General features: G+C 53.6%; 6 protein-coding genes across 6 annotated transcripts; 4 read left to right on the forward strand and 2 right to left on the reverse strand.

Annotated features, from left to right (window-relative positions):
* The first annotated feature begins 935 nt into the window (after nt 1-935).
* On the forward strand, nt 936-2783 carry EI97DRAFT_89215 (uncharacterized protein). The gene is made up of 3 exons (XM_033803189.1): nt 936-1453; nt 1505-1937; nt 2007-2783. Exons 1-3 carry the CDS (start codon nt 1212-1214, stop codon nt 2490-2492), a joined length of 1161 nt encoding a protein of 386 aa, XP_033652334.1. The 5' UTR covers nt 936-1211; the 3' UTR covers nt 2493-2783.
* Nucleotides 2784-3079: 296 nt separating this feature from the next.
* EI97DRAFT_380644 (uncharacterized protein) lies at nt 3080-3989 on the forward strand (the record flags this gene model as incomplete). Its single annotated transcript, XM_033795770.1, has 3 exons — nt 3080-3202; nt 3264-3554; nt 3606-3989. The coding sequence occupies 3 exons, from the start codon at nt 3080-3082 to the stop codon at nt 3987-3989; spliced, it is 798 nt and encodes a 265-aa protein (XP_033652335.1).
* EI97DRAFT_89399 (uncharacterized protein) lies at nt 3985-6066 on the forward strand. The gene is made up of 2 exons (XM_033803191.1): nt 3985-4001; nt 4055-6066. Exon 2 carries the CDS (start codon nt 4426-4428, stop codon nt 5836-5838), a length of 1413 nt encoding a protein of 470 aa, XP_033652336.1. The 5' UTR covers nt 3985-4001; nt 4055-4425; the 3' UTR covers nt 5839-6066.
* Nucleotides 6067-6803: 737 nt separating this feature from the next.
* On the forward strand, nt 6804-8881 carry EI97DRAFT_451332 (FAD/NAD(P)-binding domain-containing protein; the record flags this gene model as incomplete). The annotated part of the gene is made up of 5 exons (XM_033800338.1): nt 6804-6966; nt 7124-7910; nt 7996-8390; nt 8448-8604; nt 8650-8881. 5 exons carry the CDS (start codon nt 6804-6806, stop codon nt 8879-8881), a joined length of 1734 nt encoding a protein of 577 aa, XP_033652337.1.
* A 342-nt stretch (nt 8882-9223) lies between these two features.
* On the reverse strand, nt 9224-10970 carry EI97DRAFT_434700 (uncharacterized protein). Its single transcript, XM_033798693.1, has 7 exons — nt 10469-10970; nt 10328-10407; nt 10219-10263; nt 10130-10159; nt 9696-10077; nt 9587-9627; nt 9224-9532 (listed from the first exon to the last, which is right to left on the reverse strand). The coding sequence occupies exons 1-7, from the start codon at nt 10622-10624 to the stop codon at nt 9403-9405; spliced, it is 864 nt and encodes a 287-aa protein (XP_033652338.1). The 5' UTR covers nt 10625-10970; the 3' UTR covers nt 9224-9402.
* Nucleotides 10971-11482: 512 nt separating this feature from the next.
* Nucleotides 11483-14033, reverse strand: EI97DRAFT_476320 (laccase precursor; the record flags this gene model as incomplete). The annotated part of the gene is made up of 7 exons (XM_033801937.1): nt 11483-12308; nt 12356-12792; nt 12845-13172; nt 13262-13407; nt 13456-13575; nt 13624-13735; nt 13782-14033. The coding sequence occupies 7 exons, from the start codon at nt 14031-14033 to the stop codon at nt 11856-11858; spliced, it is 1848 nt and encodes a 615-aa protein (XP_033652339.1). The 3' UTR covers nt 11483-11855.
* Nucleotides 14034-14688: the final 655 nt, after the last annotated feature.

The following is a 14688-nucleotide window of genomic DNA, read 5'->3' on the forward strand; positions in this document are numbered from 1 at the left end:
AATACGACATAGGAAGCACTGAAGAGGCGGCGTTCCAAGATGTGTGGCCTCGTCCAGGCGGGACGTCGGTGGGACGACGAGATGGAGAGAGAGAGAGAGAGGACAAGTCGGGCCAAGTGAGGGGGACTGGGACTGGCGGAGTGGTGATGGGAGGGATGGCGATGGCGATGGGTGGTTGACGATGACACCGGCGCCACTTCTTACCAGCCACAACACTCAATGCAGTCGGTCACATGACATGCACCCCGACCTTAGGTTCCCGAGGTCCAAGGTTCCTCTCGGGCTTCATCCAATGGAACCTGAACCTGGCAGTTGCTAGTATTCAATCAGTAGTTAGTAGAGAATAATAATAATATTTCCAGAACAGTAGCAGCGTTCCATGTTCGTTGTACCTAGCTAGCAAAGAGAACCGAAACTCGCCGAGAACAAGCACATACCGACTTCTCTGTACACAGTACGGAGTACTCGTCATTCGATGAATGTCATGGACTTGCTTTGGATTCTTTTCTATCCAGAACGCCCAGCAGAACGGCATAACGGTGACTGACTCTCATTCTTTCTCTCGTCCCCTCCGAAGCCGTGCATTAGTTGGTTTGCCGACTTTTCGACTGGCACTACTCCGTACTACTCTTCACGTGGGACATTTGAAATGGATATGATCATCACCATCCCCCTGTCAAGGCTTCATTCCTGTTCACCGGTCCTTACGGAGTCCCTCGTATTCGCCTGCCCGCCTCTCCACCCCCTGTCCTTTTGAGGCTGATGGGGGACTCTGCGGGCATGCTCGGGCATGAATGCGGCTTCAGCTCCGCTCGCTCTCCCTTCCCTCAGCCTCGCCCCCATTGTGGTCCCCTGTGCAGCCATTCAGCACCCGCGTCCGACGCCGCTTGAACTTGGTCGAATCTCAAGCCACACTGTGATTCGACAACAAACATGGCGATACGAGGGCGGGCCAACACAATCCAGAAAAAGATCACACACCGGTGGCCGCCATGACAACAGCCATCAGGGAGTGACCATCAAACTTATTTTTAAAAGGTGCGACGGCCTTGCGACGCCGCCCAGTTGCTCCCAGCGGCTGCTTTGCGTCGTTGTTGCTGCCGTTGCGCCTCCCCGGACCACCATCGAGGCCACACACTGCGCGAGCTCTCTACTTCAAACAACACGGCACACAACTCTTCTCCCCAGCGACGTCGGCAAAGGCTGCGACAATGGCTCCAAAGGGTGGTCGTGGAGGCGGTGGTGGTGGGAGGAGCAGAGGATACGGAAGCTCTTCGAGCTGCCCCGAAGGCTTCAGTGACTCCGTCACCATCGCATACTTCGTCTTCTACATCGTCTTTTTCCTCATGATCCTCTTCATAATGATGGCTGCGGCAAGAACAAGGAAGCGCCACCCTCATGCGAAGAAACTGGTCGGTTGGACCTACGGCACCGCCCTCTTCCTTTATGCCATGTGAGTCGTCCTTGCTGTTCGCTCCCAAGCTTCCATTAACCGCGACAACAGCGGCTACGGGCTTTTTATTCTCGGCACCTGTCTCCGAGAGTGCCAGGTCGGTGACTATATCAACGACTACCTTGCCATAGCCATCACCGCCGGAGTGCTCCTCCCACTAGCCGAGTTTTTGTTGCTTGTCCTGGTCGTCTGGAGCTTGAACAAGGCGCTTCGCGACCCCTTGGGTGGGCGACAGTTCCTCTTCAAAATCAGCTCCGCTGCCATGCTCGCCGTGGTTGGCTGCATCACCTGCGCCGTCATTGGTCTTTCGTCCTACAACACCTGGACTGCGACGGACGACGGACGGGGCTCTGACCCGCTCAACTCGGAGATGCAACAGCTCAGTTTGGCTTACTATATCCTCTATCTGCTTGCGTCTGTGACTGGCTCCGCCATCTCGGTCGTGACCATTCTGGCACTGCGTTCTCACGGCCGCCCCGCTGGGGTTAGTCATTCCTCCCCTTTTCTGCGCAATCGCAGAGGCATCGCCATTCGTGCCGCTAACTCGTCGCAGAAACTGATCGCCTGGGTCATCGTCCTTGGAGTCTCCATGTTCTTTTGGCTCCTCCTCGTTCTCATCCAGCTTGGCTCGACCTTGGGAGACACGTTCAACGTGTGGAGCGTCGAAACATACGAGGCCTTTGCGTTTCTGATAGGCTTCTTCCAGATCTTCTCCCTCATCGTCATCCTCCACCTATCCAAGTCGGTGGATTCCAAGCCCGGGGTTGCCCAAGAAGCCTACAATCAGCCAACATACACGAATACTGCCCAGCCCGCACACGCTCAACCCCAATTTGTTCGGCCGCAGCCGCAGTACGGAGTGAACCAGGGTCCATCACCTCAGCAGCAGTACGGAGTAAACCAGGGCCCACCACCTCAGCAGCAGTACGGAGTAAACCAGGGCCCCACACCTCAGCAGCATTACCCCTACAACCATACGGCCCAAACCCCGGCTTTGCAGAATTATTACACTGTACAACAACCAACAACCTCTGTATAACGGATCTGCATCTGCGTCCGATATGAGGTCGTCCTGGGCGCTTCAACAGGCTGGCGGGCTTATCGCCTCTAGTCTTGAGGGGGGCGGCAAAGCAACTTGTCCTGACGAAAGACTGAGCGCGCTTGCGTTATATCTCACCAGGTTCAGATGTTTGCTCCCGTCTTTGACCAGCACAAATGGCAATTCCCCCGACTGTTTTCAAAGCATTTCTTTCAATCAATCAGCGTTAGATACCCATATATTAATCGTCGTCCAAATTCCATAATATTCTCCGCCTGACGGATGCTTGAGCTGATACTCCGCACTGGATGGTGATGCAATTAGATGTCTTGACCACAAAACCAGTCTTTTCTCGGCCGTGGCTTCTAGTCTCATTGACAACGACCCTTCAGGGGTGAATTGCTTGGGTAGGAGGGTTGCAAGTGTTCCAAGGTTGGGCTGGGTTGGACGGTCCTATCACGTGACACTCAAGGTTTAGTTTGAGCCTCGTTGATTGGGCGGCGACCGAGACTTCTGGCGACAGCTTCATCATCGACATCTCGTCGCCGCCCGACACGTTGATTGGCACCACACTCTCTCCCCGCACAATGGCCTCCAAGCTGACCCCATTTCTCTCCAGAGGCGCACCGAGGGCTCTGCGCCAGCTCCAGCGGACCCAATGGCGGTCCCTGAGCGCCACAGCGCAGCGGCGGAGCGACACCCTCTTCGTCGTAAGCATCGTCCCTTCTCGCCCTTTTGCAGCCATTGTTGCCCAGCTCACCACCTGTGCAGCATCGTAATACCGATGTCAATAACCCCTCGATACCCTTCAAGTTCAACGCGCAGAACGAGAAGCTCATCGAAGAGATCCTCACCCGCTACCCGCCCCAGTACAAGAAGGCCGCCGTGATGCCGCTCCTGGACCTTGGACAACGCCAACACGGTTTTACGAGCATCAGCGTCATGAATGAGGTGGCTCGGATACTCGAAATGCCACCAATGCGTGTGTACGAGGTGGCTACCTTCTATACCATGTACAACCGGGATCCGGTCGGACGCTTCCACGTCCAGGTATGCACAACGGTGGGTGGCCCGCGATCGCGCAACAGCTGCCCCAATTGCTGAGTGAGACAGACTCCATGCATGCTGTGCGATAGCGACTCGGTATGGAAAGCCTGCGTGGATTTCCTGGGCATCCAAAACGGAGAGATGACCAAAGATGGACTGTTCACCCTCACCGAGGTCGAGTGCCTGGGCGCCTGTGCAAATGCTCCCATGGTGCAGATAAATGACGACTATTACGAGGATCTCACATACGACCGCACCATCAACCTTCTTAAGGCCCTCAAGCACTCCGCGGAGGCCACAGGCATGAAGCCAGCAGAGCAAGGTGGCATCGAAGTGCCGAGACCTGGGCCTTTGAGCGGACGAAAGAGCTGCGAGCCAGCCGGCGGGTTGACATCTCTAACGAGCGAACCTTGGGGTAACGAAATGTTGCGGAAGGATGGGGAGCTATAGGTCTGTACTTAGGTACGTCCCATCACCTCTCACAAACGCGACGTTGACTGACTTGTCTGCGGCAGTAACCTTGTAGAACACAGAAATACCATTTCATTAGACGTTCCAACACGTTGCTCAACTTCACGATCCACATCAACGTCCGCTAGGCGTGTATGCTGACCATTGCAGATAGGCATTACGATGGAGATGCCGCCAACTCTCCTGTCCCGGCGCCAGCGCAGTCAGTGGGAGTGAATATTGCCAAGATTATAGCGCTGTGAAGCCGTTCGTTTGAATTCACAGTCGCTACTGTTATTCTCGGGCATGCCTGCTAAGATGGAGGGTCCCTGTGAAGGCCGACTATTGAATTTGGCAGCCAGGCGTGGCATAAGAACCCACAGAGAGCCCATTACACCCATCCCCTGAAGCGAAGTATCTTCCTCAGCACTCACTGATGGCCATGCCGCCCAGCAATCAGGACAAAGAATGCAAACTCGGAATACACGCTTCAACCACTCATACCTACCAATCAAGACAAACCATCACGACCCCTCACCCTACCGACATGAACCACCGCCGGCCGGGAAGTCCCGTCGACAATGATGAGGAACTAGAGCTCGTCCTGCGCGAGTCCGCCGCACAAGCGGAGGAGGACGAAAAAGCGGCGCTGCGACGCCTTCTAGAGCAATCACGTGCAGAGGCCGAGCGTGTTGCTGCAGTTGACGAAGCAGCCGAGCTCGCGGCGGCACTAGCGCGCTCCCAGCTCGATGCTGTCAATGAGGAAGAGGCACAGGTGCAGCAGCTGCTCGAGCAGAGCCGTGCGGAATTCTTCAGCGCGCTGAAAGCCAAGGGTGCAGTGGCGGATGATGATGAAGCCACGATGGATGCGGTCAAGAAGCGAAGCGCTGAGGATTGGCACAAGTGCACCTGGGATCAACAACCACCCGTGGAAGGGAATTGGTCAGAGCGAATGGGCCTTACGCACGAGGAGAGGTTTCAAACTACAACTTCTTATACGCACTGCAGCACTGCGAAAGGGAGTGATGTAGCAGCAATGGGGTTTGGATCAGGGGTGGGAATGGGGTGCGGTGTGCATCCTCTCCCTCCCTATGCAGTAGGGGGCCCGGGCCAGTATTCACGCTGGCATTCTGATGGCGGAGGGGCTGGCGGATGGCCCTCTTTCACATCCCGTGGACCGCATTGTCCAGTGCCCGGTGCGCTTCCAAGTCTTCCAGCTCGTGGAGCGGCTTCCGTACCAATTCCGTGGATGCAGGCACCCCAGCCATCCCATGCCCAAACTACGGCACCTTTATCTACGCCCACTGGGCCTTCATCAACCCCTACTGCGCACCGACCGACCGGTGCTGCGGCACCGTCGGTCGCAGAAGCGCTTCACTCTCCGGCAGTTACGGTGCGCTCATTGGGGAAGCAAATTTCTCGACCTGCTCGCTCCACTCCGCAGTCTCCAGGGCCCACTAGCCAAGCCTCACATCCGGTTACCCCTATCGAAAGTCCTCGTCAGGTCCCTGCTCTGGCTGTTGCTGCAGAAGATGATAAGGTAAGGGAGGGTCCCGAGGACCCGACTGAGACCACAAGAGACAGGGTGGAACAGAAGTCTGTGGGGGATGAACCAGCCGCTGCCATGGAGAGCCAGGTAAGGTCCAAGAAGGAGAATTTTGAAGAACTGGAGCAGCTGGTGAACAAGGAGAAGGAGGATCTCGACACTGGAGGCGATGTTGAGGGCGACGCGGCGGGGGTGAAGGAAGAAGTATGCGACGCAGATGGCGACGAGGACAAGCACGAGCTCGAAGATCCTGAGCTTGTCAAGGCCAAACGTTTGGCTTTCCTGGACGGGCTTTCGAGATGATATACTCCGTACGGAGTACTTCCCTCTCAAAGGGAAATACTAGTCGGTGTGGCCGGAGATGGCCCCCATGATCTATCTATTGTCAGATTTTAGCTCAACATTATTTAGTCATTGGCCTATGTGCATGGGATAGACTTGTTCCAGATTGCAGTGCGAGTTGCGGCGAGTGAAACTGTAAGTTTACGTTCTACAGCATCTACAGCGCCCCGCTTAGGTGGAATTTATCTTATACATAATCCATACTCATTATTGATGTGATGATAGCTCCCGTTGTGACCCTGTCCCACCCACCCACTGCACACTTCCACCACAGCTGTGCGCACCTATAATACTTCCTAAACTCCCCATTGTTTGCCACATCGTGCACAACGATTCATCGCTCACGGATATGCGTCTATGGACCACGTAACAGGTCCTGGTTGCCCACCAGGCCTCGGTGTTCAATTCGACAACCCCGCTTTGCCAGTTCTGGATTACTCCACCCCTCCTACAAATTTATCCAGGCAAGGGCACCAGAGGGCCCCTTTCTCCTATCCCGCCATTGGTTACTTGTTCAGTCTTTTTAACCTGTTCTGTCCGTAAGCGGGAAATGATTGGCCTTGTTGTGGTTTAGAGGAAGGCCGTACGGCCCAGGATAAATGGACCATGGTTCCGGCGGAGGAGAAATAGGCTTACATGTACTCGCCTTTGTACACACCGGACTATGTGATGCGATGACAAGATCGCCATGGGCGTGTTTGGGGCCACAGATGTGAAGGCCTTGACACTTGTCGTGTGCTGCTTACTACCGGAGCTATGGGAACCGGAGAGGAGGGGGTACATAAGGGCGTTGCGCCTGTTGTTTCTGTTGGAGTCTTGCACACACGTCGGCCCTGATATCCTTTGTTCGACAATTGGTTTGTATCGTCGTTATTCGGAGTTTGACGGATTTCGCCTCCCCCAAACCTCAATAGATCATCACCGTCATGGCGGCTGTGCCCGTCTCGCAGACTGAAGTCAGTGGCACTGTTGACCGTGGGCAGAATGCGCAGCAGTACGATGTAATTGTAGTTGGTGCCGGCTTCTCTGGCATTGCCAACCTGTACCGGTTGAGGAAAGCTGGGTTGAAAGTGCATGTGTTTGAGGGTGGTATGTATCCTACTTCTCATTAAATCTAAACGCTGTCTCTCTCCATTTCTTCGTTGGTTTGCTACGGTACTTTACATCCGTCTCAACAACCAGCCATAAGACCACTAGTGTGGACAACCTCGCTTCAAGATTGTTCCTGGTTATTAACAACTTCCAGCGTCCGATTTTGGTGGCGTGTGGTACTGGAATCGCTACCCTGGAGCTCGCGTGGACAGCGAGACTCCATTCTACCAACTCAACATCCCCGAAGTCTACAAGACCTGGAACTTTTCTTCGCGCTACCCCGACCACCGCGAGCTCCGGCAATACATGGCCCATTGTGACAAGGTGCTCGGCCTCCGCAAAGACGTCTCCTTCAACAGCAGAGTGTGCTCCGCGGAATTTGACGCAGCCACTGCACAATGGCACGTCAGGACGGAGAATGGCAAACAGGCCCGCGCTCAGTTTCTCATCCTTGCTTCGGGTCTCCTTCACCGCACATACAAGCCTGACTTCCCCGGCCTGGCCTCCTACAGGGGGATTTTGCACCATTCCGGTGCCTGGCCTGAAGATACCTCCGTCAAGGGGAAGCGTGTCGCAATTATAGGCGCCGGTGCGACGTCCGTCCAGCTCGTACAGGAACTAGGCAAAGAGGCAGAGCACCTGACAATGTTCATGAGGCGGCCATCTTACTGCCTCCCCATGGGCCAGCGGGCCTGGTCCAAGGAAGAGCAGAATCAACTCCGTGCTTATTACCCCACTCTTTTCGCTGCAGGCAGGAAGTCTGCCGTTGGCTATCCTACTCCTCGCACAGATGTCCGTGTGGAGGATGTGTCGGCCGAAGAGAGGGAGGCGTTTCTAGAGGAGATGTGGAATGTTGGAGGGTACCACTTTGCGGTGAGGAACTACAAGAATATTGCATTGGAGCCCGAGGCGAACAAGGTCGTTTATGATTTCTGGAAACAGTATGTCCTCAAACCCTCCGTATCACTGGGCGTTTCCGCTATTTGGAAAGCCATCATTGATCATCTTTTTTAACAACGCCTTCAGGAAAGTCCGCGCCCGCTTCACTAACAAAGAGAAAGCCCGCATGATGGCCCCGGACGACGCGCCGTACTACTTTGGCACCAGACGAAGCCCTCTAGAGCACGATTACTACGACGTCTTGGACAGGGACAACGTATCTATCGTTGATCTGAACGCCAATCCTCTGGAAACTTTCACTGAGAAGGGTATTACGCTCGGTGGCGAAGACAGTGAACGGGAATTCGACGTTGTGGTGTTGGCCACAGGTTTCGACTCGTTTACTGGTAGCTTGACACAGATGGGGTTGAAGAATAAGGACGGTGTGGACATCAAGGATGTTTGGGCTAACGGTGTGAGAACGTATCTCGGTATGACCGTGGCTGGGTTTCCGAATGCGTTCATGGTATATACGTCGCAGGGTACGAGTATCTCATCTTCGAAAGTATCCTAGCATTCGATACTGACCCTGTGGATAGCTCCAACGGCTTTCTCCAATGGCCCCACCATCATCGAAGCGCAAGCGGATTTCATCTGCGACACCATCGCTACACTGCGTGCTCAAGGCGCCAAAACAATCGAGGCCAGGCCTGAAGCAGAGGAGGAGTGGAAGTCCGCTATGAACGCTGTGGTGCAGTATGTTCTGCTCTTTACAATCAGACGGGACCTAACAAGTTGCAGACACACCCTTCTCCCCTACACCCCCAGCTGGTGGAACGGCTCCAATATCCCCGGCAAAGTCGCTGAGAATATGACGTATATCGCGGGAATCGACAACTACGAGGCTGAATGCCGTGCGAAGATGGCAGGCTGGAAGGGTTTCGAAATCTCTCCGGCGCCGGCTGAGGTGACGAATGTGAAGAGCGCCGGGATAACCGCTACGACGACGGAGGTGGTGGGTGTGGAGGCATAGAGTCTATCTATAAGGATTCGTTGGGTTTGATTGCTCAGCTCAGTGCTTGTTGAAGTTATGATTCGCTGACATATACACGGACCTAGGGTGATTTCGTTCGGGGTTTGCTCATTGCTCTTGGTACATATTAGGTATTTTTATCGAGCTTATTTTTATTCCTTCGGGTCGCTGTTCGTAATCTTTCTGTGTATTACTTTGAATAGTGTGAGACCAAGCATCGAGTCACCCGGCCAAGATTCTGCGGTAGCACAATTCAGTGACCAGTTGCAGCAGAGTTCACGAGAGGTGTATGATGAAACAAGCATCAGGTTTTCTGTCGGGGTCTGTGGCGTATACGTACATGTGGAGCGGGTTATATGATGTTACTCCTACTTAATTAGCTAAACCTCTGCTTTCTGCTATTACTTGTATAAGAGTTAAGAGTTTACAAACAGAATAGAGATCACAGCTGACTACGTTGCAATGCCACCGTGCGTACTCTTTCCCTGTGATACATCATCAACAATGGTTCACCCAAAGAATCAATCCATCTTTTCATTCTCCATTGCTGCAAGCTCAACATCCGTCCTGCGCCAGTAGTGGCTCAAATCGACCACGGGCAGATTCACCGTCCATCGCATTTCGGCTGCCATCATGACGAATATCATATACCTGCAACCTCGTCAATTCTGGAAACCGCCAATGCCAGCAACCACAGCCACTTACCAGCCGAGCACACCCACAACGAACAGCAGCGCACCTCCACCCTAGATAGCGTCAGTTCGAAACAGTCTCAAGCACCTGCATCATGATACCACGTGCACAGAGAGCCTACCTTTTGCAACTTCTCAGCAGCTTTAATGTCACCCCGACTAACCTTCCAGTAAGCTCCGCTAAGAACCCATGCACCCACCGTCACGAAGAGGAAAATCCCCGCAAAGACAGCGTTGATCCTGATGGTAAACAGCCAGAACGTAAACAACGCGAAACCCCAGACGAGTAAATACAGTGCAATAACGGCGTTCATCTCCTTGGACGCGGCACCGCCGTTAGGATAAGCGTCCGCGAGACCGAGGGTAGGGAGCTGGAGGAGGCCGAAGGACAGCCAGAAGACGCAGAACATGCCGCAAACCATCATCGGGAAGAATTGGGACTGAATCCATAGGAACACGGTGCTTAGGAAGAGGAGTACGGGGCCGGTGAAGAAAAATATTCCACTGTGGACACGCATCATCAGTCCAGTGAAACATCGAGTTGGGCGCGACTTACGCAACAGCTGGTAAACCGCTGGCCCCACCCCTACCAATTCAACGGTCAGTGGTCATGATATGCCGCAAAGGCACCGTGCGGCCACTTACCAGCCCATCAAAACCATGCTAAAGGTGAATGTTGAGATGACGAATCTAACCGGGTATCAGTACTCTTGCATGCCGACAACAGCACTTTTCCAAGTGTTCCGGTACTCACCCTAGGAATCCAAGAGGCGTGGCATTGGCATATTGTGTAGCATGTTCAACGGCATGTGGAACCTTTGGGGCAAGGTAAAGCTGCAGTATGCCATCAGCAACCCCAAGCCCCGTAGTTAGGTACGCTGAGTTTGAACCAGACCTTCTCGAACAATTCCGGCGAGAGCGAAATATTGGTTGTGGTATGCTTCAGCGAATTGTCTTGTTCAATACCGTCTGTTGTTTTGGTTGGCGCCGCCGCCGTTCCTCCTCCATTGTACTCCTTCACAGGCGATGATTCCGTGGCCGTTGTCGCCATTGCGATGAGTCTTTGATTTCAAAAATCCCGAATTACCTGCGCTACCCTCTACAGGGTCCAGGAAGCCGGACGTCTTATACCTCACGCGGTCGGCCCCGCAAACCCAGGCCTCGTCGCTGACTTCCTTCTCGGTCAAATGTACGGCGTACAGTTCAACCCTTAGTGACGGAAGGCCCGTATAAACCCTGGGAACGCAGTCTGCGGGGCCAGTCGTCAGCACACTGCATACGGCACAGGCGATTCATCACAATCTGGTCGTGGGACTCACATAACATTCCTGCGTGTACGAACCCACTCCACAGGTAGATTTCCCCTATTCGAGTACTGATTGACGAGCCTACATGGACACACTCGCAATTTTCAGGGCTTGCTCCCGCATTCGCGACCCAAAGAAGTGAATGCCCCGCAGACAAGACCTCTTGACCACAGACTGTCGCTTCAGTATCGACTTCCGGCAAAATAGTGGGGAGGGAGGTGATTGGTGGGCAGATACGTAGGATGTAAGCCACCCGCTGACGACACGCGCATGTGTAGGGATTCCAGCTTACAGTAGGCGTTAATGTGTGGTGGATTGAGTTATACCAAGTGCAAGACAGCGGTGCTCAGGCCTTGGCCGACTGGTTGGCCCCACAATCTATTTGCGGTTACAAGCAGAGGAGGGCATTGTAATTGTAGAATTCACCGAGAATTTCCATGCGCTTCCCGGGTCTTGTTTTATCCAGGATGAGAGTACGTTCACACATCCGTCGTTTCCAAACATTCCAGTTGTTACAGCCGTGGAACGTGGTGAAGAAACCGCTTAATCAAGACTGGGGCTAAGGTATTGGCGTTTTGTATATACATGTAGTATATCTTAACGGTCCAGGACGAGATTGAAGTTTGGCCTAAAGGAACTTTGCATCGATCCTGGAACGGACGAGAAGTATATACAACTGAAGTGAAAAAATCAGAACCAGCGAGACTTAGCGAGCGACGAGACGCAGGAGAGATCATGGGAAGAGGACGAAGGAAAGAAATAGGAAAAGAAGCCAAACAAACGAGTGACGAAACGAACAAACAAAAGACAAAGCATATACGAGAAAAGGTCTCCTGCGGGTCCACATCGGCAACGATGAAGTCCCCCTTTCCCTCCTCGCCAAGCTGCAACAACAGCGACAGCAGCAACAGTACGAACAACAATCTTGGTAAGGGCGTAATGCCTCAATATCCACCGTGAGGTCCATGTCGCCCTTTATAGGAGTCTACTGGCGTAATCTTCAACGGCAGGGGGCCACCTCTTCTTCAGACCAGAATCATCCTGGGGGTAGACGGGACGGTTCGCTTGATAGTTGTTCCAATTGCGGCACGTGTTGTACCACTCAGAATTGATAGGCGGGAGGGGGATTTGGGACTTGCGCTCAAGGAACTGCACGCTCAAACCCATGGAAACGTGGAACGCAATGTGGCAGTGCATGAGCCAGGCACCCGGGTTGTCGGTTGGGTAGGCAATAACGAGCCAACCACCTCCAGGAAGGAAGGCGACGTCACGGCGGGGCGGGTTGTTGAACTGCAGCTGTGCGAGGTTGGCGTTGGCAGAGAAAGTCCCGGTGCCGGTGCCGAGAATGTACATATCATGGCCGTGAAGATGGATGGGGTGCGCAATGGGTGGAGCCCCCGCGGCTTGCTGGATGACCCAGAAGGTCCACTGAGAAAAAGTACTTAGTGGTGGTTGAATCTACGGCAAAAGAGAACACTTACGGTAGCGGTGGGAGAGACGGAGACAACGTTGTATGACGCGGGGAAGCTGTTGTTGTTCTCCGCAACGTACTTGAGGGTGGGCTTTCCGGGATCAATGATCATGGAAGTGCCGTTGATTGTCCAAAGCACCAAGTTCTGGCCGTTGGAATTGACAGGCCCAAAACTGACGGGTAGATTTTGGGCTTGGGTAGCGAACTGCGTGCTAGGAACGTTCTTCACGGTCTTGGGTGTCGCGACAGGGTTGTTCAGACAGCCAGTAGGGGGATTGGGAGCCGCAGCAGTGGTCGGGTCTGCGACAACTGTGCCCTGATAGGTGAAGATGGATCGACCCGTACCGTTGTTTACGCTCTGGCAGTTACCATCCGCATCCGCGCGGAACCAGAAATTACCGGAGCCCTTATCGGCTGTGATGATGACATCGTACCGCTGACCTAAAGGGAATGAGTATATGTAGATGGAAGTAAAAGCTCGGGGTTTACGAACCGATGCCGACCTGAAGGTAATTGGTCGTGTACGGCACAAGGGGGACGAAGTCGTGCGCAATGACCTGGAAAGGATGACCATCAAGGGAGACGCGGAAAGTGGCGTCGACAGCAGTGTTCACAATTCGGAGGCGATGCTTTTTGCCAGGAGTAAGCGTGACGCGGTTGTAGTTTCCACCACCATTGGCATTCTTGTTCGTTCCGTTGATCAAGATATTGTCGCCGGTTGGTGGAGCACCACCCAAACCACCATTGAATGCGCGAGCAGCAGCCTGGAATGATGTGATATAGTACCAGTCTGTAATCGCGTAAGGGCCGAGATCGATGTCCTTTTCGAGACGTTAAGTTAGCTGAAGTCATTGAACACTAATTCCGAACCACTAGTTCAGGATCATTATGCGCGTTTGGCATCACTTACATAATTGGCAGTGGCAGGTCCGTTGATTTGGATGAGCCCGACTACACCGTCGCCGTACTGGTTGCTGAAATGAGAGTGATACCAGCTAGTTCCATATTCCGTGGCCCGGAATTGGTATGTCTTAGAATCACCAGGAGCAAGGGCACCTGGTAACGGTTAGCTAGGTCGCGCATCTGACGCCGGTGAATACATACATTCCGTGACGCCGTTAGCGCCATCTTGAGAGACAGAGTTGAGCTGGCGGAAGCCGTGCCAATGAATCGACGTTCCGTTGTGCTGCAGAAAGTTTCGAACAGTCACACGAATGGTATCACCTACCAGCGAGTTAGAGCAATTCAGCGTGCTGTTCTCCAAAGACATACCCCAGTTGGCAGTAATGAGAGGACCGGGATATTTCCCGTTGATGAGCATGCATACCCGTGCACCGTGGCCATCAGGGTTGCAAGTAGTGTTACGAATGCTCAAGTCATACTGCTCGGTCTCAGAAAAGATCTACCATAGCATTTATTGTACTCACAACGACAGTCCTGCCGGTGTTAGGCCAGGATGTGTACTGATCAGTGTTGATGCTGAAACCCCCAGTCCAGCAGCCACGGTTGGTAGGCCCATGGACGCAAGTTTGGCGTTGCTCAAGATCAACGACATCCGGCTCGGCGCTTCGCTCAACCTCAGTAACAGGAAGGGCTAGGCGCTCTGCACGAAGAGCTGCTCCATCAACGAGAGACGTGGAAATTCCCACGAGGACAAGCCCAACGGCAAGAAGGGACTTCATGTTGGGGTCGTCGCCCACAGCCAGAAAGGTAAATATGAACAAGAAAAGAAGGGAAGAAAGACGATGGAAAGGAGATCCCGGCGGTCGCGGTCTGAAGATCGACGTCGAAGAGCATGGCCCCTTTTATATCCATCCGGATAGTCATAAGCCCAGCAGAGGCTGTTTTCTCTCCATCGCTATCGCGGCTACGCATCTCCCTCTAGACTCTCACGAGGGAACGCCATACAGGGAGTCAGCCTACCTAGTGTCCTTCGGTTTCGTCGTCGGCTACGGACACGAGGTCGGTGAAGACCTAGTCAAGCTGTGGACAGTCAAGGAGTTGGGAAAGGAGTTCAAGGCGCAGTCGTCGAGGGCCGCGCCAGTGGGGAGGCTTGCAGTAGTGGTCGGATAAGAGTATCGAATGCGGCTGACCAAAAGAATCTGCACCGTCAATTTTCCTCAGAAGTGCGCGTGAAGGTCATCAAAATGTGCAGAGAAGGGACCGCCTGAGACTTGACATGGGAGAGCCCGAACTATTAGCAAGTTTGCAAACTCATACGACCCTGCACCTGATAGGGTTCTCTCCGAACTCTTCCAAACAATCTTTACATGAACTGACCTAAAGAATAAGTGAAAAGCAAGGTCACTTCAAGACGGCGGCATCCCCTCTCAGATT

This window comes from Westerdykella ornata (assembly GCF_010094085.1).
Source record: "Westerdykella ornata strain CBS 379.55 unplaced genomic scaffold EI97scaffold_17, whole genome shotgun sequence".
NCBI lineage: Eukaryota > Fungi > Ascomycota > Dothideomycetes > Pleosporales > Sporormiaceae > Westerdykella > Westerdykella ornata.

Coding starts and splice junctions, on each gene's coding strand:
- EI97DRAFT_89215 (XM_033803189.1), top strand. CDS start 1,212: ATGGCTCCAAAGGGTGGTCGTGGAGGCGGTGGTGGTGGGAGGAGCAGA. Junction 1,454..1,504: donor GCCCTCTTCCTTTATGCCAT/GTGAGTCGTCCT, acceptor CCGCGACAACAG/CGGCTACGGGCTTTTTATTC. Junction 1,938..2,006: donor CTCACGGCCGCCCCGCTGGG/GTTAGTCATTCC, acceptor AACTCGTCGCAG/AAACTGATCGCCTGGGTCAT.
- EI97DRAFT_89399 (XM_033803191.1), top strand. CDS start 4,426: ATGGCCATGCCGCCCAGCAATCAGGACAAAGAATGCAAACTCGGAATA.
- EI97DRAFT_434700 (XM_033798693.1), bottom strand. CDS start 10,624: ATGGCGACAACGGCCACGGAATCATCGCCTGTGAAGGAGTACAATGGA. Junction 10,160..10,218: donor AGCATGGTTTTGATGGGCTG/GTAAGTGGCCGC, acceptor TTGAATTGGTAG/GGGTGGGGCCAGCGGTTTAC. Junction 10,078..10,129: donor AGCGGTTTACCAGCTGTTGC/GTAAGTCGCGCC, acceptor GCGTGTCCACAG/TGGAATATTTTTCTTCACCG.